Here is a 26614-nt window from a genome sequence, read left to right as displayed (position 1 = left end):
TAAAATGGTCTCAATTTCAAAATTATACCTTTGAATTTTTATATATCAAATCATATAAATGACAGTTTAGATGACGGTTAGCTATTCCTATTATTGAAAAATTGTCAACGTCATTTTATATATTTTCATCTTTTATATATACCAATAATTAAATCTCGCGATCTCGCTGTATTTAAACTAATGATTCAGAGGGGTCTGTATTACGCATTTTATTGAATAAATTTCTTGAGCACTTCTCTTTTTTGCCATTACAAGTGAAGACCCAAAAATCACCGGAATTATTTTGAAAAAATATATTTAATTTCAAATTTTCCATAAAACAACATAAATACTTTGCATAACAACAAATATTTACCACTCATACTACATTTTTCATAATACTAACAAGGAAATGGCTGACAACTTTTTACTCGTTTTTTTTCTTAACTTCTTCAATGTTGTGTATTCGATGTCCCTTCATGTCCTTTTTCAGTTGTAGAAATAAGGAAAACTCAAACGAGGCTAGGTCAGGTGCGTGGGGCGGCGTTACCATGTCATGTTTAACCAAAAATAGTTGAACGGAGATAGCTGTATGCGCAGGTTCATTGTCATGATAGAAGAACCAGTCTTCTGTCTGCCACAACATTTTATGAAGAGAGCTCCAAGATAACCTACTTACTCGATGATGGTTGATGTATTCTCACTCGATGGTTAGTGAGCACAAAATATCGAATTTTTTCAATAGATCAATTTTTTTCTTCGAATAAGATAGTTGATATGCACCCACAATAAGTCTTGTCTCCATTTTTAAACCGTGTAACCTCTCGAGCTTTATCTTATACCGTCATCTTTGTATTTTGGTTTCAATATTGAAAAGTTTCGGTAGCTTCAACAGTAGAAAACAAAATTTCATAGGCACACTCTATTTACTTAAACTCATTATTATAAAAAAAGGAAACCCGGGCAAAGTAGTACTAGCAAAAAATCACTACAGATGAACAGAACTAGACACTTCGATATTATAGACTAAATTGACAATGACATTCCGATTATTATTGCATCCTCGAATTATATCAAAAATTCTCAAATAAACACTAATGTCCTAATCTTTATCCACACCCACAAACGCCATGTAGGATCATGTGGTCTAGAAAGAATTATTCCGTCAATTCTGTTTTGATTGCATTTTAGAAACAAACAAATACCTCTTTAACTTATTCTAGTTTCCTTCTAAACCCTGAACATACCTGACCAAAAATTTGGTAGGTTGCAACAAATTTTAGGGCAACACTACACAGTTCTTCACATTCATTGAGCGAGGAATTCTTATTGAATGCGTGAGATATACCAATAGAGTCGGTAATTTAAATATCAAATATTCCCTACCAATTATAAGACAATGAAACAAATAAATGAATTTTGTTTAAAATTTTCCCATTGATTATCACTCTTAGCAAAAAGATGAAGGATTAGGATCTAGAGTACCCATCTACCTATCCATCTGGACCTGGAAACTAGTCTGTATTGAAATTAGCACAAATGATTCGTACAAAAATGCGAAATATTGTTCGTCAAAGAATATTGGTTCTTTGTATAAATACTGACTATTTGTGGTCGTTGATTATGATCTCATCTCATAAAGGCTTGTTTATGATCCGTCCAAGATTGACAATTTTTACTATTTTATCATAAACGTAGATTCATTCATTTTTCGTGTCTATTTAATCCTCAATATATAAAAAACTCAGCAGGCTTCTATTTAAATAAACTTATATTGAATACTCAGTATCTTTAAAATGGAAAATTTTAAGCAAAAATCATATAGTTGATCCTTCATTTAAAGATTATGACCAAAAAATATGGACGTCAATAGTTTTACACACTTTATCTTAGCCTACCTACTATTAATGTTTTTTTTTTCTAACAGAACCAAAAAAATTACGATATGATTGGAAATAGGTGAGTCATGAAAGATTAGAGGACTCAATTAGAAATTAACGTTTCTATGTTAATAACATAATTGTGTAATTAGTAAAATCGATGGAATGCTTTAAAGTTTTAGATAAGAACTTCTTTGTGTTTTTCACATTTCTCTTACGTTGTTTTTTACATATTCTGACCTCAGATTTTATTCAAATTCGCAACAGCCGGCTTTATTTCAAAATTCCCGTACGAAAGGTTTTTTGCGACGTTAATAATATTCCTCTTTCCACGTTTCTACCTCCATTGAAATTGCTGCATATTCTAACAATAGAAAATGGAGCTGAACTTTCATGACGAAACAAAAGTCAAACATCAAAATTTTAAACACGGCTACGTGAGTGCAGTACGGATACATAAAAAGGTTCTGCATAATTTTCTTTTTACATTAACTAATCGTTTTTGGTGTAATTATAGTAATAAGAAATATGATTATCAAATGTTAAGACATTCTGTAAAACGTACTATTTTGGTATAAACAATTTTTATTCATTGTCTATCACCTTTTATATACCTACTTTAGTACGTTAGTGATTTTCTCTCGTATTCTTCAAAACGTGTGCTACTTTCTCTTTCACACTTTCTGTGGGCCCAAATCCCCTTTTTGGTGCTGATTACACTTTGGGAAACAGTGAATAGCCATAACGTGCAAGATATGGCAGAAACTTTTTGAATTCTCTAATTGGAAAACGTTTATTTAACATAAAGTTTAATTAGTAATTCTTATTTACAACAAAGTTTAAAACCTAAGTATGTATTCACTACTAGTTTAAACAGGGCACCAGACAGAAATTGAGCTCTTTTGGTACCTGTTCAATTTTTTTATTTGTTCTAAAGGAAAGCAAAATCCATAAACCTCTACATAAAATCTCTAATATTTTGTGTTACTCTGATTTTTTAATAAGTAAGCTCCATACTATTTCTATTAGCGGCAGTGCTGCGATCGCAGTTCCAATCATGCGCGGCAGTTACTCTAAATCGAGCAGAAGAAATTTATGCCATTTCCAGATCGCTTTTTATGGTGTCAGTCGTAAATGAAAATTCCGCCGTTTGTGAAAACAGATCTGTGATTCGTTTTCGAAATGCAAAGAAAGTTGAACCAACGGAAATTTATCGAAAAATTTGCAAGGTTTACGGTCACAATGCTATGAGTGAATCAATGGTTCAGACAGTTCAATGTAGGATGTGATCGTGTGTACGATGAACAGCGATGTGGAAGCTAAAGCAATTCCATAAGCTAACAATTGGTGCTCTTTTTATGGAATTCCCAGTAAATCGTTTTTATTGTACGGAAAAACTGAAATTTCGAAAACTGCTCACGCTAATTACTCAAAATTATTACTCAGCAACACATAAAACAATTTATGGAATAGGCAATGCACTAAATGGCAATCAATGCAATGCAAAACAATTCGACTTCAACGAAAGTTGAGTCTAAGCAAAACTTGACACATCGAAAACGCATGGAGTAGAAAAAGAATGCTGTTGATTGATTTCTTACCACAAAGCCCAATAATCAATGCAAATGTTTACTGCAAGATCATTAAGAAATTGAACCGCGCAATACAGAATAAGCGCCGAGGATTACTATCAAAAGGTTTTGTTACTTTCTACGATAATGCTCGATCTCATACTGCGAACGTGCCAAAAAATCTTCTACAGGGATTTGGCTAGGATGTAATTGATCATACAGCCAGGACCTCCCCCTACTTGTTACATACTCAAATAAACTTTTGTGATGAATGTGGTAGTGGTTAATATAACACAATGCGTTTCAAAACTGAAAAATGTGAAATTATTATTTTCCAGTATGTGGCTTAGAATTGTCTTAACACCTAACATTAACATCCGCTGTCCACTATATACCTCGTCATTGATATCTCGACTATATGAAATGATTTCGAAGGACAATAAACCTTCATAATTTCACCAGATATACAACAATACTTCCCGTTTGAATTTACCTCTCTTAGCTACGGATTCTGGTAACTGTCCTTTTGTATAGATGAATCTATTTTTCATTGTAAGTAACAATGCGTGTGATAAAACGATCATCTCAGCTCTACTCGACTTTTCGATAGAATCTGTGTGATAGAATTCGTGTAGCAGTATTCGACAACCTTCATAGATCTTACTTAATAACTTCAAGTGGCGATTTATGATCCAAGGGAATCAGTTAGCCGGCGAGTACTGGTGCTAACTAAGTGCCACGTAGACCTGAGCGCAAACGATCTTTAAACGTGCGTTAAATCTTCAAAATTAAAACTATTAAACCAACGCTATGCAGTTTATTCATTAACTGTACCTTCAATTTCACTTATTTTCCTTCCTGTAAAGGTTGCTTTAATCTTTTGTTTCCAATAATATTTTAACATTACAAGTATATTCTCCTTAATATTTATAACTACTAGTTCGTTAATAAACAAATAGAGATTGATTATATTCCAAAAAAATAATTATTTGAAGTCAAAACATATCAATTTCAAAGGTTGTTTTATTTTTAAAACATTGTCAGATATAAGTCATAATCAAGTGTTACTTTTAAATTTAATTATTTCTCTTAACCTTACAGTTAAGTGCTTTTTTGTCCAGTTTATTCTTCAACATAGTTTAATTAAACTTCATATCACTTATTTAGAACGTCTATGCAAAAACGTATACAATAAAGAAAAGATATCTGCTCCAGACAACACAAGTGTAGCTCTCGATTTGTGTCTACAAAACAATTAACGTTGCTGTTCGATTATCCAATCAGTTCTCACACTTCCATGTCAGTGAGAAACTCTGTGAAGAAAATAGTTTATGATATCATCAATAACATTAACATTAATTCAGTAGAAAGTTAGTAATAGTGACGCTGTCGAGAACAAAAGATGTCTCACGATCGGTTTATTCGATTTGACATTTGTTCCGATTACAAAACAAAAACAAAAACTGTATTATTTTAGTTATTAGAACATTTCAATATCACTTTTTATTAATTACGTAGTGCGGTAATTCTCGACCTAACGTAGAAAAAAATGTCACAAATAAAGAAAAACTGTGATTATTTTTCAATATATTCTCATTTTATTCCTACACTCTTGTCAGAACGTCTGACTAAAGTTTCTATTCCACTGTAAAAATATGATGCATCTTTAGAATCAAAATGTCGACAAAAAATAATCGGACAGGGACAGATCAGGGCTATATGGTGGGTATTCAATCTCTGCGAAGCTAGATTCGTGTAGAGTAACCGTGGAAAACGAAGCAGTGTAGATTGGAGTATCGAAATGAAGCAAAACCACACCTCGGATAATTTTTCCGCACCTTTTTTGATAATTTTCTGTCTTACTAAGTCAGAGTAATATACCGAATTTGTATTTGATTCCTTATCAACCAAAAGCATACCCTCGTAGCCCCAAAATATAGAACCGTTACTTTTTAGGTGCTTTTCGTAACCTTTGTTTTTTGTGGCACGAACTCTAATTTCCGATATTATTCCACAGAATCTCTTTTTAGATCTCTTATCGCAGCACAAGTTCGTAGTTTCATCACTCGTTATGGCGGCTGTACAATCTCGAGTGAGTGCTCTCGCCAATTCTAGTCGAGCTCCCCCACCCAAGAGGCTCATCCACGATAACTACCATGTTCACACTCGTCTTTTCAATTGCAGTTGCGAACGCCGAGAGGATGAACACAGTAGCTTCCGGTGTTACGCTATGCGCTATCATCCACAGAGTATTTAGTCTGTTCCTATATCCCAATCCAGCCATAATGAAACTTTTTTTTGTCTATGAAATTTATGACTTGGATCTCATAGTACGACCTTTCATTGTTCCACATATTTCCACATGTATTCCGCACGTGAGCCAACTTCTAATGGTGCTGCTCGTCCTCAGCGAAACAATTTACACCAATTTTTAATTGTTTAAAATGATGGACACAAGTTACTGTAAACAACGTCCATTTGTGTTGGTGTTAATCTTTCTTTAGATAACATTTGCGGAAGCTGTAATTTGTAAAATTCAATATAACATAATAATCCACACTTGCAAGTGGTTAGAATTCTACCCCCATCATTGCCACCACATTTTGTCAAATTAAAATAATAAATCCCTTGCTCCATTCTTCATTTCTCAAAGAGATAACGTGGTATGGGTTAGGTTAGGTTCATATTTGAAATCTCTAGCTACATAATCTTCCGTCACGAGTTGTCTAATCTTCATGACAACCACTATCACGAGTTGGCACATTGTAATAGAAGTTAAAAAGCGGGTATTAAAATCACTAAAGGACTTACGCCCCTACTTACATAATTCTATATAAAATCGTGATAATTGGTTATATTTCTCTTTAAGCTTTGTTAAATGGAAATATTATAAATAAATTCCCCATAAAACCTTATTTCTATGACTCAAACTAAATATGCTCAACGTTGTAGATTGCCCAGTTTTTTATTATCTTTTCTCCAATCTATATTTTCATATTATCGACACACTTTGGATTAAATATTCAACATCACATTTAACAATTGAAATATCTCTTTAAACACAAATGCAATTCTATTCATTTGTGGTGGTTTCAAATGTTTGGTTTTATCACGTTCTTCTCAATAACACTCGACATTTTTTGCTATCGAACGTAACGGTATTCGGCCAATTAGTGCATATAAGTTCGACATGACAAGGTCGATTGTTGTAATAATTTTCCTCACTTCTATTTTAATCTGAAACAACAATTATTAACTTGTAACATTTATTATATTAGTTATGGTAATTATGGGGTAATTTGTTGATGATTAAATTTGAAAAAATGAGATCTGCGAAAGGTAGCAATTATTTCTACATGAATAATGTCGTAATTCCTACGATAATTTTATTGATTCGTTATTAATTATGTGACCGATACCTTGAATAACTATGAGAAATCTTTTAATGAGTTGTATGAAATATCAAGATGCTATTCCCAGTATCTCACTTCACAAATTGATTAAAACTTTCCAAATATTTTTTCCTGTGTTTTACAATGATCATATCATCGGTGTTACAGGTTTTCAAAAGTTTTCCCTTAACCTTGTTAACTCATTCATCTACCAAATGGCCAACGATAGGGATTAATACAGTTGGACATACTTACACCCCAGATTATATATTACAGATATATCACTATCCGTTATGTTCAGCGTTGCATCTTTCTCATAATTTCGTTTCTCCTTCTTTGTGAAACATCTGTAGTATTTAATTTCGGCTTGAAGGGAAAAATTTTGCTATACTACCTAAAAGCTTCTTAGTTCTTCGTGCCCACGCATTTAGATTATGGCCACGAAAAGAAGCCTCCTCCTAAAATCACTATAATCTCAGCCCTTTTTACATCAGGGCCAATCCTAAAGTGTACCTTATCCCATATTAAAATGTCGCTACAACACCAAAAAAAAAACAATCCAAACAATTTCTTATAAATCCTGGAAAAGTTTGATCATTTGGAAGGTGAAGTGAAACCAGTTCTGAAATATAAATGAATAATTGATTTAGTTCTTTGTTACACAGTTCAAAATCTTCAAGTTCTGTTTTGTCGTTCTTCCTCTACGCTTTTTACGTTTAAGTTCCCACTCAAATCTGATATTACCTCTCCTACTCATTTCTTTTTTCCTAAATCCTTTGCCTTCCATTTGTGTTCTCTTGACAATTTTGTTTGCATTCATTCTGCACAATGTCTCAACCACCTGACTTTTTGGGGTTTGACTATTTGCGTTATATATTTCTTCTAGTTAGTATTTGTTCTTCTTCTCCATGACTCTTGGTTTATTTTCAACCACCCCCCACCCCCCCTCCAGTATTTTTTGGACTACTTTCCCATATTTCTATTTTTTCAAAAGTCTTCTTGGTTAGCACCCAGGAGTTCCCATACAGTACAAGTCGACCTGATAATTGTATTGTATAATCTTATTTTTGTTGTTTTGGTGATTGCTATTGCATAATTTGTATCATTAAAATAATCATCAGTCTTTCATGTCTACAGACATTGAACAGTTAAAATTTTCTACTAATCACAATGTTGTCTACTGAGTACGATCACCATTACTTATAACCTCACTGTTTTGGTAGAGCTTTTTTTAATAAAATGCTCCCAAATCCAATTTCTTTGGCGAAATTATTATATAGAAACTATAAAAATTTGGTCAGAAACGCATCACGGCAGTTATAGTAAACAAAACTGAACAAATGAAGGTTTGTTATAACGAGAATATGACCCTAATTGCAAGCCAAAATAAGATAATAGTATTATCATTTTTGTAATTATTAGTATTCAAATAAAAGCAACAAATATATTTCTTTACATTGTTATTATTATATTTACATTTAAAATCGGTCATTCCGTAAATATATCAGCTCTCAATAGACAAAATGGTTTTTTCCCAGAAAGTAGATACCCTCTTATCTATTTCGAAAATAATATTGCAGTAGTAAATGGGAATTTAAAGGAAGGGCTCTTTCACAACCAGACGCTCTCATCATTTTGACATTATTCCTGTTCATTCTGCTCGATTTCGTTTTATTCAAATAATAGGAGAGATACTGTGAAACAATTTAAGCATATAAAGCGATTCACATTATAGACCTATTTGTTATTCTAGACAGTAATATTAATTAGTAACAGACTGAGAAATCCACTCCATAGCGTTCATATAAAAGTTTCGGTTTGAAAACAGCTGTTGTTCACTCTGGTTTTACTAATGATTTTTGAATCGTCAAAAGCGAATATTTTTCCTGTCAGTTCTCGAAAGCATAGACAGGAGAAAAAATTAAGAATTTGTTCACAGTATAAATCATCTAGTTGTGGAATATATTTTAAGAGTTACTAGAATTAAAATAAGTGATTTTAAGTCATTCGTCGATTCTGATATGTTCGATTTTACTAATCGCGGATCTGAGACTGAATGTTATTCCGACTAAGATCTACCCTACAAGACCCTCACCTACATTAGAAAGAAAAAACTGTTCCTTATCTTAAGCCCATCAATCTGGATGGGCGAGCCGTTGAGTGAAAGACAACGAAGTAATTTCTCTAAATTCATATGGAACAAATATGGAAATCCTAGGAGTTCAGAAATTTCTAAGGAATGAATTGAGATGTACACGGTGATAGTGAGACTAATGATCACTTATGGGACTGTGGTCTGAGACACTGGCACTAGTCTAAACATTACAAAATTCAATAGGTCGAAGACTGGTTTGTATATAGATACAAACATGGCCCAACAGTTGCAGTAGAAGTTATGATAAATATCTCACCTCTCTGTGTATTATTTAGAGAACATTTAGAGAAGGAGCTATTAGGGATAAATAGATACTTTCTTCGGAAGGTGTTCAAATTTGTAACATACCACATAACGAAATAACCGAACCATACCACATAACGAAAATATATATTGTGTCCAATGGACAAGCTGCCAACCACAATGTAGTTAGTTCCCTGCTGGGCTGAGAATACTTGGACAAGTTATACGAGCTAGGCAAAAAGAATAAAGTCCAATTAGTTATGGGACAAACTAAAATAAAGAGTAATAAAATAGCAAATAGAAGTGTTACAGTAGGACTTGAACCAATATGTGGTATCAGCTACAGGTCTATAGAGAAACACTAGAAAAGGAAGTAGATAGGAAAACATCAGCTATTGGGATAATCTAAAGGAGTCTTTTCGGGGCGTCCACGTGTCAATGGACACCTGAAGTTACGAGGTTTAGCAGTGAATGCAACGTGGAGATTCTCGTGAGAGACTACGAAACTCCAGAACATTACAATAGGGAGCGTATAGAATAGAAAATGAAGGTCTCTGGAAGTTAGAATAATCCCAATCCTTTCTAAAAGCAGTGGTTTTAAAATATAAGCTGTAAACACTGAACATCCTTATTGCAGCTGCAAGAAAAAATATCAAAAACTATCTGTTTTTTAACAATGAAATAGAAGGGGGTTTCAGTTTTCAAATGAGACCAGAATATACTTCTATTATAGCGGCAGAAGAAGTAAGTGATGTAAGAGAAGATTGTGTATTGCAGGGGTTTTTTCATGACCTCACGGGAGAGGAGGTTTAATGGGTGCCACTTAAATCGAGTAAATCTGGTACCTTACAGCGAGTACATTCAGGGCAGATATTATTATTATATTATAGCAAATATTTATGGGATGTTTAAGGCGAATAATTAATGCCATAACCTCAATCGCCGAACTGACGTAGTAGAAGAAGAGTGTCTTAACATTCCAAAAAAATACAAAAAAACAATTTCAATTTAGAGTAAATCAATGTCTAATGCTATGAAAGATGATATTAAAGCTAAATGACGTTATTAAAAATTAAATTAGATAATTAATTTTAAACATAAGAAACCGCAAAGAATTTTAATAAATTAAAACTACTATAAAAACATATTTCATTTGAACAGTATCTATTTTTTGTGTTGTTCTACTGAATAGTATCTAGTATCAAAAACTCACATCTACTAAACTGTATTAAACAAAAGAGACAAATTTTGGTATATTTTCAATATACACGCTGTATACAATGCAAGCCTACGTATTATAATGTATGTAAATCACCTAAACATCGGGATTAGTTTGTGAATAGTTTTAGATTAACGAGATGAAAACATCTCTTGTATTCAAATAGGGTGAAAACCCTTCCAACAACCCACGGTTGCTTGCCTTCCTAACACCCACTGAACAATGCGGGGTTCTCAACTATTACAACATGATATTATTTTAATTACACCAGTAATTAATTCTGCACGAATCATTTCCGTTCTTTTTTTAATTTAATATGTTTATGGTTTAGCCGTAATTCAGTGGTTTCAAATGGTAAAGTTAAAATTCATCTTCATGGATATCACATTGAATATTTTGTACATTTCAACTACTTGGTTTTTAAGAAACAAATTTTCTTATTTCTTTTGCTTTTGATCGAATATCAGACCGTGGTTTTGAACTTTTTATACTATAATTATTTCATGTCATGTTGTGTAATTTTAATAGAATTTTACACATTCCATAACAAAATTACTCATCTCTGTACTGTAATAATTAATTCTGAGATCGTAACATAAAATGGCGATGTAAACGTCTATAAAAAAACGGAAACTTGTTTTTATATGTAGAAATGCGTAAGCTTTTTGTCTGTTTCATGGTCAGTGATTCGTTTCCTGCACCCGCCCGTCTATCATCGCGTGAAAATCACAATTTTCGAGATATGAAGGGCAGTTTCAATTCAGCCAACGATGAACTAATTATAATATATAGGTAGAATCTCGTCGCTCGGTAAATGTAATTAAAAAGATCGATTAGTTAGTATTATCCGGAAAATAATGGTTGTTATAGAACTTTTCGGAAACCATGTTTGGAAATTAACCCGGATTATGTTCATTGTTGTTCGGAAACTAATCAGGTCGTAGTCATATGATATGATCCATTCTACCTTAGTAAACCCGTGGGTAAATGCAGAGCAGCAAGGTGGTCACTATCCGATTTGCATGTTGATAGCATTTGCAAAGTACTATCTTCTATACTTTACCATCACGTGATATTAAATAATATTTTCCAGATAGAATTCTGGATTCATATAGTGCTGAGAATTATGCCTGCCCTAAAACATTTTCCCTCCAAATAAGAGAGATAGTACAATTAGAAAGCCTTTCCTTAGCTCTGCGCCTTACTCTATCACGAACATCTAGAAATTTTAGACTCACTCATTCAAAATTATCTTAGTCCTCACTACATTATCTGTAATGTGAATGGCGGTGCAGTAGCAGATGTTCTACTGGCCAATCCTGCTTCTTTTAGTCTTTCCCTTATCATTAGGACCGAAATCCTTTATGGTTTTAATAGTTTCGAGTTGCTTACTTTACTTTAGACGTGTACACTTTCTGTTTCCTAATACCTTAACCACACATTTTCAATGATTTGTTCCGGTTTTCCTAAATCCTCTAACCATACGCAAACCTCTTTTAATTTATAAAGTTGAGGCTCTTACGTATACATACATAATAAAAATAACACTTAAATAACTAAAATTATAGTTAAACTGCAAAATGTGTGTGTCTGTTGTTGACAGAATAAATTTGTCACCAAAGATTTATTTTTCGGGCATAAATTATGAAAGGTCTGTTCTACATAAATATTTTTACAAACCAACACAGAAATAAAGTTGAATTGGGTTTCTAATGTTTACTTCAGATCTTTTTTGTTTATTTCGAAATTTGAAATTTTGTATATTACATGCATATGTAGAAAGATAATGAGTGTTTTTTCAGTGTTCCCAATAGGGTAGTTTCACAACTGCTTTTAATTATTGAATTCTGTAATCTGGGAAAGTTTTGAAAGCTGATACGCGTTCAATAAAAGCAGTGTCAATCCTAAATGTTGTAAAGTTATTCTTGAAAAAATATATTCAACAGATATAAAAAATAGTTTGGAAACTTTTTTGTCGGTTTTACTGATGAAGCATGGCTCTTTACCATAGATAATAACATAAATTTCACAGTTTGATGCCTATTCTACTATAATATATTCTGGTTCTATGATTCTTATGATCAACTACATGTAGTTCCTTACTTTTCAATACTTTTAATAAAATCCATACATTTGTTGAACTGTCACAATAATTAAAAATACCTCGCAGTTTCTTATGTACATAAAGACTTATTTGCCTTCTTATCGGATAAGTAGTGAATTTGAGTTAGTTTCGTTTGTCTTTGATTTGATCACTTACTTCACCATAACCTAGAGCTGAACTCCATTTTTTCGAGATACGATTTCTACCATAGCCGACTTCTTCATGACAACCAAAATTGTTTTCACAAAAAAAATAGCATGCAACTAAATGATTTTACTCTTTAAATATATTGATTCTGGATTCGAGCTTTAGTCTGCTTGTAGTCTAATAACCTAACCTGCTGAAATACCAGTTATTTGTAGGTTTTCTCGTTCTCCATTACCTGTATGATATCACCGTTGGGTAGTTACACATTTTTGTTTATGACACTGCCTTTCTCGACGTCTAGTGTCTTACACTTGATGATTGATGTGTTATATCGAGAAGGTAATTGATTCGACGCTCATTTACTATGTATAGCTTGATGTCATCCATGTAGAGAAGATGAGAGATGATACAGTTGGTGTTTCTGTTAGCTTTGATGCTAAAACCATACATATTTCGTTAATACTTGTGGAGTTTGGACCGATTTGAGGGTGTAGGATTGTTCGCTACCCCTTCATTATTATTGAAAGTAAGCTTACTATAGTTGGGAGACCTCCAGAAGCCAAGAATGAGGAACACTACCAAACGTTTTCTTATAATCCACGAAAGCAGTGTGTATATTCCGGCGATCATTCTGTGCTTGTCGAAGTATCACAGAGCCCATAACAAGTTGTTCTTTGTACCCTCGGTGATTTCTTCTGCAAGTTCCCCCACTAAGATGTTATTTCCATCGACGTGCCTCTAAATTTTGTTAGTGATACAACCTGTGAGTATCTTTATAAAGTGGGAAGGCATTTGATAGGCCTGTAGTGAGTGGGGTTATCCGTCGGAGAGCTCTTTGGAAGCAAATTAGTGGAACCCAGTGCTAGAAACGTCTGAGTTTTGTATGAGGTGGTAAAACTGCTTCACTAATTCCTTGAGGACGTTTGGGAATTCCTTATACCAAAAGTTTTAGAACTTATCAAATCCTAGTACTTTCTAGTTATAAGTATTATTATTATATACTAATGATTTATCTCGTAGTTATGAGTTTTAACAGCTGCCACTGTCTCCCATTTCTCAATGATGTTCTCTATCTAGCTATACCTATCTTCCAGTCGCTGTCCTCAAGTCTCTCTTCCTCATTGCTTCATCGACATTATCTCGCCAATATTTTCTGGGTCTTTCTCTTTTTCTTCTTCTTCTTCTTGCTCAAGTCTCGTTGATAGATATATATTTATATATATATTTTATATTTATATATATATAGATAGATATATATTTAATACACATTTAATAAACAACAAAAAAGCTGTCTTTCTTCTCACTATCTCAATGTTTTACATTAATTCAATTACATGTTAATTAATTTTAATTAATTAAATAAAGTTTTCACGAAATTATTTGTATTTAATATCTCATTTCAATTCTAACACAACAGGAATGATTTGGTATCCTAGTTCGTAAATAAATATTACGCAGCAATTATTTCGTCTACAATAGGTAATACAAATACAGCGCTTTACCTACCAAGACGTCATTTAAAAATAAAAATTTAAAAATAACAGTTCTTTCTGTTGGTAACAGTTATATTTAGAACTCCATTCAAGCAGCCTTCCATTGTCCTCTCTCTAATTCATCACTCGATTTTCTAAATTCTTTTTTGAATTTTATTTACGTAACGCCGAAGCACAATCTTAATATTTCCTTTCAACGATTGGCAATAATTATGACGTATTATGTTTAATTGAGTAGGAACAAAAAGAATAAATGTGATTGTCACATCCGGAAAAAACAATAACGCATAATTAGAATTGTAGGCATTATAATTTGTACTGTTTTCCGGAATCTTATGTAAAATTACTATGAGGACAAAATTTTTAATCAAAAAAGTGTAGATATTATATTGATCGTTCAAAATAGTTGGTCAATTAATTTGGAAATTTTTTTTTAAATTGATTCAAGAATATAAATTTATATATAAGGACTTTCCGGACACTTTATATTGAACCTCGATTCTTGACTGGAAATCTTATAACCACAGATGTAAATTGAATTTCTGGATATTAATCTAGAAATTTATAAGATACTGACTTAGAACCCCCAAACTGCAAACATAAAGAATAATCCAATTTTGTTCAATCATCTGAAGTTAATACGTAGATTCTTTGACCTCATCTACGTTATAATTATGAGGAATTGGTTCGGCGCGTTATTATGCTGCTGTTAATCGCTTCAGGAACTTTTTGATTGTACTTCTTCCAACGAATCTACCACAGCCCCAAAAATTGAAACCATAGATCCATATTAGATATTCAGTGTTTTTTGCTCGAGTTGTCTTTTTCTATGTCTGGTTGAGTTCATCATCTATGAATGTTAGTTTAGCATGTTTTTTATTTCCATTATTTGGCTTCAAGTTTCAGTCAAAAACGTTTGTTTTCATTAATACATTCTTCACGCTACAAGATTAGTTGGTACTATTCAATGTTTCCTAACTTATTTAAAACCTGCAACTATTCGGTTTAAATGTGTAAATAAACTCTATTATGGCCTCAATATGGTCACATCCTAGCTCCTATATCTTTCCGATCAGAGCATCTTCTGGTTTTAGTCTCTCTAGATTTACTATCTGGTTGGGTAGGTACAATTATATACTTTACACCATAGGTCAATATCAATAGATATTTCATCTCTATTTACCTCTCATTGGCCAAAAAGAACATATTCACAATGAATTATGACTAACATTGCCTTTGGTCGTCATAAGACATCTTCGATTTTGTTTGACGTTCTCCACCCATTTCTACCCACTGTTTACTTTGTTGACGGCTCTCGGAATCATATTCAAACATCCAGGTATCATCTGCAGTAATTATTTGACTCATTTAGCTTCTGTCGTCGTTCTGAATACGGTACACCAAATCCTTGCATATCATTTTTTGTATTTGTTTTTGTTCATGTTTATTAAGAACTTTTGAAATAATCTTTGCGCAAATATTTGCCATCAAGTCCTCGTCTAAGAGTTTATTTTGTTGTTACAAAAATTTTTTATTTAAAACCTTAGTTGTCATTATTTCACTATAAACACATTAGCATGAAAAATATCCCTCTATGACAGAAATTTGAATTCTTGTAAAGTTGCCAAGTCTTGTTAGAATATTTTATCAAATGTTGTCATGAATAGAATAATCATACGACTTAATATTTCAATAAAAATCCCAAAATATTTGTTTTGAAGGGTGTTTGACAGACTGTTAGATATATCTTTGTCGCGGAGGTTCACTGGACTACCAATATTTTATTATAAATATGTATCATCGTTGAAATTCACCTTTCGCCAGTCGTCAACAAACCATGTTCTGTATTTTTTGGTTCCATTCCCTTTTTTGAGTAAGAAATTGTTTTTTCTTTGATTGCCTTGCCTTCCCGTCAGTCCAATAGTTTTTTCCGTACAGTTGAGGTGCTCAATTTAACCCCATAATCCAGCAAATCCCTTCGAATGTCTACGCCTATCAGTAGGGTCTGCTTCCCAACGTGCGGTTATCTAAGAGCGCAGCAGTTAAGTCCCCATACTACCTGTGAGGTAAGGAATTGTAGAAAGGTCTATGAATTCTACTTGGAATCTGGGATTTAGATTGTAATTTCTTATCTATATGTTATCACTTCTTGGAGTTGTTTTTTCTTCGCGCTCATATTCACCTTTCTTTATTGAAGGCAATGATTTGGAATTTAAAAATATCGTAGCTACATCTCTAACAGTCATAGAGCAATTATTTTCAACAAGCGAAAGCAACACGTGTTACAGTAAACACAATATTACATCCATCATAATCACAACTGAAATAATGACACTCTAAAATCAGTCAAACGATATTTTGATATTCTAAATTCCCTGCCTCTAGGTAGATATAACCGGTTTGATGCAGTTAGGACAACACCAGCAATCGCAACCTAGCACAGACCTGAAAAACATGTTAACACTATGACTATGAAGAAGTCTTGAAATTTTTCTCGTACCCTGCTGATGAAATTATTAAAATTACATATTACAACTATATAACAAATTATCGATTAACTAAACTACGCCTCCACTCGTTTGCTACCGTATTTTGTAGTCATTCATTAAGTTCGTAAAATTCACAACCTACACATTGAAACACAATCGTTTCTGTTAAGCTTCAAATTGAGAAAAGAAAACTAATTACTCTCGAAAATTTAAGTGACGTAAATAATTAGCGAAGTTTCTTAAAAGTTCGTTTGTTCTATAAATATATAGCCAGAAAAGGGTACCTAAATTGAAATATATCTGGCATCTGTTGGGTTTTATGCTGACACTTCGCGTAAAACAAAACTAAAATGATCATTTATTATTAAATTGTACCTAATTGTAAAACAGCTAGAGATATTTTCTTGCAATGTTTTCGAAGTGACAGAGAGATGATTATGTAAAAAGTAAATCTTCTGATTCATTACGTTATTTTCGGTAAGTATACTGTCAGATTATTAAAACAATTTCATAGTAAAAAATCTGGTACTTCTTATTAATGTGAATGCTTGTGTTGGATTTCAAAGGTATGATCTGAAATCTATTAAAGAATACGATGCGAAATTATCAATAAACTAAAACCAAGTAAAGTTCTACCAACAGCATTCTTGCTAATGTTTAATTAACACGGTTAATGCTTACAGCCCCTTTACATCATCAGAATGAGATCGTTTTAGGTCTCATCTCCAGTAATTACATATCCTTGCAAATCGTTTTTGCATTGGTTTGTGTTCATGGTTTAAATTTTTTCCGTACCTTTGTGCAAGTCTTGTTATTCAAGTCAACAAACAACATACGAATAGTTAGCTAACAGTCAGGTGTAATCAGCGTCGACATTTTCATTGGAACGATTGATAATGGGTGCTCCAACTGAAATTTTCGAAGTGTTTCCGAGGATTTTTTGCTACACTCCGCTTAAATTTTAATCACGACTTATAAATGAAATCAATTAGATCGTTTATTGTAGAAAAATACGCAAAACATACAAAACAAACGTTGTCGATGCAAAACTGAAAGAAGCAGCTCATTTGTGGACGAATTCACGTAGTATTGTAACGACGACGACCACAGTGGTTTTTAATGATAGTGGATTTTTTTAGAATTATATTTTTTATGCGTATTATCGAGCATGATTTTATGCAACTATCAGGTGTCGGTTTTACTGCCAGTAATAAACACGTACTCATACCATATTATATTTGTTCTTAAAAAACAATCTCCCTTCAATAAACTACCTTTACATGAGGAAACTCTTAGTTACCCCTAACCCGTAGATTTACTTCCACCTATCACATAGTGACGTGTGGCACTTTCTTTCCGTGACACTTTTATCGCCGCTCCACCCTATCACTTATCCCATCTAATTTACCCATAAATTCGTCGTCTTTAATAGAACGCTTTCCCAGGTTTTTTGTCAGTTGAAGTATAGATTTTTCATTACCATTTAATACAAAAAATTTGCACCTGGCCGAAAAGTGTTGGAGTAGTTTTTGAGTTGTTGTATTCTTCATATTGTTTGGGATAATTAATACGAATTTGAGGCAAAAATTACAACAATTACGATAGTTTACAACAATTACCACACTTTATTTGACATCGATTAATTTCTTACTGTCATTAATTCCGAACCGCAAATCGTAATATAAATTTAAATTCAATTATTTCATTTACTTTGAATTTAATGCAATGTAATGTTAATTTATTTATCACTTATTTTATTATTAATCTATACGTTTATTTTCAAAACAAATCATCATATAATCAATCAGAAATTTATTCTCTTTCAATTAATCCATCAAACTGTGAAATTACCTATATATACCTACTATTATGTAGTGGTTTAGATTTTAAATATGACTGTGTTCACCCTACTTACTGCCAATGTCAGGATTAAAGTACACCTTGTACATATTTCGCGTTATGAAAGGACGCCGTTATGTTTTCTACCTCAATTGTTATATTTTTTTACCTGTGGGACAGGTACGTATTCAAATAATTTAGTGTGGGTTTTATGTTTCTTTTCTGTTAATCCGTTTATTTCTTTATTGATCTTTATACATGAATTTTCCAGTGTTGTGTTTATCTTTTTTTGTTAGATATTAAGCAGAAGCGTAATCTGAGATTTATTATTCACCAAATCCATTCTTTGATGAGGTTACTTTGACAATTCGTTTTCCCACTATACTTTATCAATTTTGTCATCATCTTCATCTATTTTTATTTTGCCCTTTTTCTGTTGAAAAGTTTTTAACGAAAAAACAACACAAAAGCATTTGTATACTCCATCGTGGCTGTTTTGAAATTGTAATGAGCTTATTTTGACAATTCGTTAGATTGTTCATTATACTTTTTCAATTTTTTCATCATCCTCATCTATTTTCATTTGGCCTTTTTTCTGTTGAAAAGTTTTTATTGAAAAACCCACTACTTTATTCACTGTCTTAATAAGAGTCGATCTAAATACCAAAGGTTTCTAAAGGTCCTTCACGAACCATTGAATTTTCGAAGCTATTTCATATTTGTAATTTCATTTGGCTAGAGGTTTATGCAATTCGTTACGGAATTTGTAAAATTAAGTTAATTTAATTAAACATACTTTTCCAGAATGAAATAACTGCAAAATTGCACACAAAATGATAAAATCGTAATTGAAACTCAAATCAGACGAAATAAAACACCCATTTTTGCAAAAGACATAATTTTCAGTAGTACAAAATCAATATAACGATACTATAACTACATGCATTGCATTATTATTATTATTATTATTATTATTATTATTATTATTATTATTCAATGACTACAATTAATGTAAAACAATTTTCTGTTAAATGAAGAACATAACCTCTATATCTAACTTCTTCCTAATTATAGCGACCTTAATAACTAATTTCTACTATAACTTTAGTAAATTTATAGCCAACTGTACCTATTAATAGAATAGTATATTAACAAAGTAAACAAAGAATTAGTTATCAGAAAACAATCTGAGGAAAATGTTATTAAAAAGTACATAAAACCAAATATTTGGTTCCTATTCTTCAAAAATTCTCTGACATTCTCTAGAATTATTTCAAATTGGCATGGGTAAATATGAATTAATGTATCTAATACATTAATGAAATCTATATTGATCTAAAGTACATGAATGTATGAATCGTATCTAATGAATGAAATCTATATGAAACAACGAATTGAATCTATACAAATTTATATGAACTGAACATTTAGTTCTGTGTTTCCGCAAATATTTCCCTGAATACGTCCCTAAAACAATCTACACAGCCGCCCTACAGCGGCTCAGTGTCCCTTTTTGAATTCCCTGCAAACGAACACCAGTCGCAATATTCACTTCCCGAAATCAACAACACAGCTTGCGTGGATTCTGTGCGGCCGGCTTTTTCGTTTATAACATCCATGTTATTGGGAGAGAATCGCAAGTGACTGCTTGTATTTTCAGATGTGAAGCGTTGAAAACTAGTGAACATATCAGTTGACGTCGTGTATTTTATTTTCTTGATTTACGATCGAAAAGTTGGTCTCATTTTTTTTGTGTCTACCGTTTGTATTTACTCAATGTCGGGTACGTATGGAATCTTTTAGATTTACAAAAAGTGAAATTGCAAATAGGTTAATTTATTATTTCAAACTTTTTGCATGTAAAGGCTAGTATTAAGTATCGAATTTTCTGTATTTTATTTGGTTGTAATTGTGCAACATATTCCCAAATATACTAAAAACTGGCTCTTTCTAATTTTGATAACACAGATCTACCATTAGATCCGATAATTACCAATGAGAAATTTCATCTTAACTTTTAATTTAGATTAAAATTTTAACTGGGATAAAAACACTTGTGTTGACGTTTTAAGTCGATTCATAAACTTGATTTTTGTTTGCCCTTACCGTTGACGTTTGCTGTTACAAAATTAAAAACATTGAAATGCTTAATACCATTCATAGTTGCCATTTGACGTCGCCGTCTGCCGTTGGTAACGACTTTCAAGAAAAAAAAATTTTATCTTTTACCGTCGACCGTTCGTAGCTACTTTCGTAGCAATAGAAAAGAACCAATCACCTCACCTTGCGTTTGTCACGTTTGTCCCAATAAAAAAAAACTCTTTGTTATTTGCCATAAATACCGGATTACAAATAAAAACACAAGAATATCATGAAAAGAAAAAACACTATACATGTCAAATTTTTAGGTTAACGGCAGAAATGTCAAGTTTATTAATGGGGTCAAACGGCAAACGTCGCCCGCGAAAGGCAACACAAACGGAAAGTCACATTTATGAATCGGCTTACACTTACATCTACACCACCTTCGTTTTTTATCGATGGAATAACTAAAAGGACATCATTCGTCTTATATTTCCCTTATTTCAATTCTGTATTGCTAAGTAGCTGTATGGTTTGAATATTCACGTGCTACTTGTGGCTACTAGGTAATCATTCAACATTATAGACAGAAATCACCATTTCAAATGAGTAAATACATATTTTCCTTCACTTTTCTGCTAAGATTGGGATCTACAGCAATTATCATAACGAACTTTAATCGACCCTCTACAGAATGTCCGCTATTTGCTTTGATATAAATTCATAAACTCTGCAGCCTTATCTATACAACGATATTGTGATCTCTTCATTGATCTTTTTTTATATATCTGATCTGTTGCTTCTTTAAGCAAAATACTTAATTCCATTTTGAATCTTATACTTTACAAATTGTATCAGTTTTGATTTGATTTCTAATCCATGCATTATCTATATGTACTTCTCCATTTTACACTATTTTGGTTGTGAATGTTAATGTTTCCGAAACATACATTAATATAGACAAAATACACAACAACTTTTCTCCTCAAGTAAAGTTGAAGGCCACTTTAAAATAATGTAAAAATCATCTCCAGGCTCGATTAACTTGTTAATTTTTTCACGATATTTCCATTAATAGTAATGATTTTTCAGGTGACCTTTCGGGCTAGTACAATTTTCAATTTACTGAGGTTCAGTTTTCAACCTAACAACCTCGCTTCCTTATTTTATGCTCGCATTTCTGCGAATGAAAAGCAAACAACATAATGTCATCTGCAAATTTTAAATGATTTATGAATTCTCCATTATACCTTTCTCTCCGTTATCTATTCTGTTGAATATTTCTTGTAAAACAGCATTGAATAGCTTTTCATCTTAATGTTATGTTATTAATTAAATATAAAAAATTTAGACGAAATGTGCGGATATATACGAGGATGGTTCCAGAAGTACCTGGTCCGACCTAAAAATAAACCAGTGTTTTAGAAAGTACACAATCTATACAGCATATGTTTCAAGTTTGAAGATGCCACGTTGTTTAACATTTGTTTGGTAGCCATCAATGGTCAACATTTTCAGTGAATTTGTAAACACGGAAAAAATTGGTCATCGTTATGTGATACAATACTTTTATTTGGTGAAAGGCATTAGCCCAAAGACCGTTCCATCTGCAGGCAATGTCATGACGTCGGTTTTTTGGATGCACGTGGGATAAATTTCATTGATTATCTTGAAAAAGGAAAAACTATCCACGGTGAGTATTATGGGAACTTATTGCAACGTTGTAGCGAAGAAATCGAGCAAAATCGGTCGCATTTGGCTAAGAAGAATGCATTAACTCACACATCCGTTATTGCAAATGGCCAAAATTAATGAATTAAAGTTTGAATTACTACCTCATGCACCCTATTCGCCAGATTTAGTTCCCTCGGATTATTTTCTGTTCCCATCTAAGTAATGGCTATTTTGAGGAGCTCGACGGAGAAGTGTATGTAACTATAAGGAAATTTCGCTGATAAATAATTTTTTTTTCCAAAATCTTTGTATTTTCTTTTTTGGGCCAAGTTCTTCTGCGACCATCCTCGTACATAGTATCTATTATTCTTATAAAATGCAAAATATTTATGGAAGGTGGAGATGAAAATAACCTTGTTCACTTTGAATTTCATTTACCTTTCGAATTCTCACGATAGCAAGTGTTCTGATGTTGAAACAATCCAAACAAACCTACAGAATGATTCTTTTTCAATAATAATGAATTGTTTTAACGCTTCAATGAGTAGACTAAACATTTTTTTTCGTCCAATTATTTTTATTTTGCAGAGGACAACGACTTTATTCCTATAAATTTCATTTCTCCAAAATCTTTTTGATAATTTTAGTACTATTATTGCCATAAACAGATGAAAAAGAAAAAATAAAATTTTACAACATGGTGTAATTGAAGTCGATTAGAGATGTGGATAGTGGTATTGCACTAGCGACGTTAAACATTTTATTTTGTCAAGTAGTCAGTCTCTATCATATACTTAGTTTATTGGTATTAACGAACCTACACGATTGTAACAAAGTTCAAACAATTATGTAAAAATACCAATACCTTCCTAATTATAAAAAAATATTCATTAAGCCTTAATACCTACCACTTTTAAATATGTCCTTCCTCTATTGTTCACAGGTAGTAAAATTTATAAGGGGTTATAAATTAGCCGGTATTTATAGGCAGAAAGATTTTATAGATTGGGTTATTAATTTTCTTATTTAGTATACATTTGAGTTCTAGAGTCGTTACGAAAAATTTTTAAACAAAAGTAAAATGTCTTACGTAGTTACGAAATGTCTCCTAGCAAATTATATTATATTTGTGTTGTAATCGGCGACCAAGACAAATAGTGAGCTTCCCATGTGTGCTGTAGTAGCTTTAGCGTATCATTAGTTCAATGAATACTTTTTGCAATCTGTATGGCTGAGACCCACCAACTATTTTCATGATTGCTATTATTTTATGATGAAGACTATAGGTTATTCCAAGAAAGAAAAGCGTAAGATCCAATATCCAAATTTATAATCTGCCATAAGATCTCTTTCTCACATAGTGACTAGATAATATTTTAGGAAATAATGGAGATAATAACGGCTCTTTGGAAAACTTCAAGGAACAGTGTAGTGACCCCTTGTTTCAGTTCTAACAAGCCAAATTTAATTGTTGAAAAAGAGTTGCATAATTTAGGGTTATCAAAGCAACAGTCAAAATTTTTTGGTTCTCATCTTAAGTAGTTAATTGCCAAAAAAAATTAAACTTGTAACTTTTGGAAACAAATGCCGAGTTTTCCTCAACAGATGACTGTTGGTCTGTGACATTTCAGTTTATTCTATATGCGTTCAAGGCCGGGCTATATGATGACCAATACAATATTTGAAAGCAAGCTTTATTTATGTAAGGCCTAGACCGCACTACGGTTTTTTCCCGCGACTGATTTTAAAACCGTGATTTGCTACAAAATGCTCGCGGGTAAAAACCGCGGCAAAATTTGTAATCTATATAACTTGGTTGACGCGCACGCACTGGCGTAAACGCGGGCGGTTTTTTGGTCAGTATTCGGTAACAGACAGGCGCTTCTCTGGTGAAATACATTTGCGAAATTTTGTATCCATGAAGGTGATGTACGGACGCACAATTTGTAAAATCTTATCGAAGCTGGCTACTGACATCCTATAGTAATTAAAAAATTTATCAGGATGGTCTCTTAAGCTTTGATACTGCTTATAAAAGAAACCTTTCTCAAATCTACGCCCAGTAAGTGGATGGATCCAATATTTTCGAAATTTGCGTTGACGTCTTCTTTTTCTATTTCTTATTATCAGAGCAACAACACATACTGCTACCTTGAAATCCATCTTCAACCTGCGGGTCGTTTCGCGATTTTTTATCGTGGTGTGTGCGTCTCAGGCGGTTTCGCGGTTGTAGCGATTAACCGCTTGCTGAAAAAATCGAAGTGCGGCCTCAGCCTAAGGTAAAGTAGAAACAGCAACATTTGGTTATTACAAATCTCATTATCTAATATGATCGACATATGGCAAAACAAAAGTTTTCTCCTGTCCAGTTAATATTCTTTCGAAAACCATTTTTGAAAATTGTGCTGGTTTTCTAATATTATCATTTTTTTGGTTGACCCGTGGACAATCAGTAATTTGAACGGAATTTGACAAGTCTAATTTATTGTTATCTTCTAGCTGCAGTATGGAGCTACCTGTGGATATTGGTCTTGAAATGTTGTAGACCGAGTGTTCAGTAAAGATGTGTTTTACTAGCTAATTTCACATGCTATCGAAAAGGAGGAGTACCAATAAATTGATATTCTTAGCGTCTGCCAGCGAACTCGGTACTCATGAGTCTGCATCTTGCAAATACTGCTCTAAATGAGATAATGTTGGACAACCCAGTTGCCATAGTAATATCTGTGAAACAGAGTCAACTCCAAGTTTCTGGTTAATTTCAATTTTTGGTATTAAGTCGAGCATCATCAGGGTATGCTCGAGGGTCGAACTCCAAATATGCGAACAATACTCCTAGAATGAACGCATCTAGGCCTGTTAGAGGATTAGTTTCATGACAATTTATTGCTTGAAAATCGACTAAATTATATTTTTAACATAGAACGTGTGCTATAAATGTTGAAGATTTCGAAAAATTGATTCTTATCCATTTTCTAGTTACAGTATACAAATTCTATAATTCTGACCGATTAGTCGGATCGTGTGAACCATTACTATAACAAGCCGAAATAAAAACTGTTTACCAGCTGCTGTTGCTCTTTCTCATATCAGTCAGGAAGTTTATTGACGTCATGTTTCGGAAAGAGAATGACATGCCGTGGATCACCGGATGATGGAAGTTAGTATCGATGAAAAGAACAAATGTTTGAATTGCTACTGACGATGGAACGAAATTTGATATATTAGTCGTTGACGATCACTTTCTTGTATATTACACTTTTTATTCGTTTATTGAGTGTGAATGCAACTGCTTGACGTAATGGATGATATATTTTAGCGATGGCGAATGAATGACAAATAAATGTACACGCAAAAAAGATATTTGAAAAGCAGGCGTCGTTGACTAAAGAGCTTCGTTTTGTGAATAAAAACATTGTTTTCATCATTTTGTGGTACTTTCTTACGTACACATAAACAACAAATAATCTGTTGATCAAATTTTGATATACTATTTTCGTATTTCAGTTTTGGCAAAAGAACTGGAGGAAGCGCTCGTCGCCAAAACGAATGTTTCGTTTTGGAGCCATCAGAGATGATCGTGGTATGTATAAATATTCATTTCCTATTTTATTTTTTCAAACAATTTCAACTTTTATTTACCTTCAATTGAAAAAAGGAAAATGTTTTATAATATTGATAAACATGCAGATAGCAGGTACACATTATTGGAGTTTGCAAACTACAAGACTACGGCTAATTAGATTTATTCAAATCTAATTGAAACCTACGACGTAGTAAAGGATATTTTTTGTGCCCACTTTTCGTGCGATTTTTGTTTTTTTCATTTGTAGATAGATTTGAGTAAATATGGATTAAAAAATAATTTCAATTGTTAAACTTTATTTGTCACGCGACAAAACAATAAAACAAATCGAGAAAAAGTTAAATATTAACTTGAAGATGCTTAAGAGACTGTCGATAAACTAATTTTTACCTTGGTTAACGAAAACACTGTGTTTTGGTTAACAACTATATTTTATGCATTTACCAGTAAATCAAATTATAAATATCCCATTTATTGCGGTTTCCTGTAAAAAAAAACGCAGACAACAAGGCAAATAAATTCTTTGAAATTATTATTTTATTCAATGAGATCGTATGGAAATTTTCAATTGCAAAATCGGTTTCAAGTAAATCAGTCACGTTGTATAAAGAAAAAACCTCCTAAATGTATAACAAATCCAGATTTTTGCGAATTATATTTATAAACAATAGGTTATTTTTAATATTTCTTTCATTAAGAATATGTTATTTCATGAATGGTACCTGGAATGAAGAAGAAAATGAAAAAAAAATTGTTTCATC

General features: G+C 32.5%; 1 protein-coding gene across 7 annotated transcripts in view; it reads left to right on the top strand.

The window, feature by feature from the left end:
* Positions 1–26614, top strand: part of LOC130441054 (rap guanine nucleotide exchange factor 2) — a 191572-nt gene that overhangs the window by 113695 nt on the left and 51263 nt on the right. For 6 of the 7 annotated variants that reach the window (XM_056774542.1, XM_056774544.1, XM_056774543.1 and 3 more), the window contains one exon: positions 25775–25850. In XM_056774542.1, the coding sequence (XP_056630520.1) occupies positions 25775–25850 (76 nt within the window). Of the gene's footprint in view, positions 1–25773; positions 25851–26614 lie in introns of all 7 variants that reach the window. The other variant, XM_056774546.1, reaches the window with a different exon arrangement.

Source organism: Diorhabda sublineata, chromosome 3 (genome assembly GCF_026230105.1).
Source record: "Diorhabda sublineata isolate icDioSubl1.1 chromosome 3, icDioSubl1.1, whole genome shotgun sequence".
NCBI lineage: Eukaryota > Metazoa > Arthropoda > Insecta > Coleoptera > Chrysomelidae > Diorhabda > Diorhabda sublineata.
The sequence above is the reverse complement of the archived record's forward strand: the minus strand, read 5'-3'. Positions and strand labels throughout refer to the sequence as shown.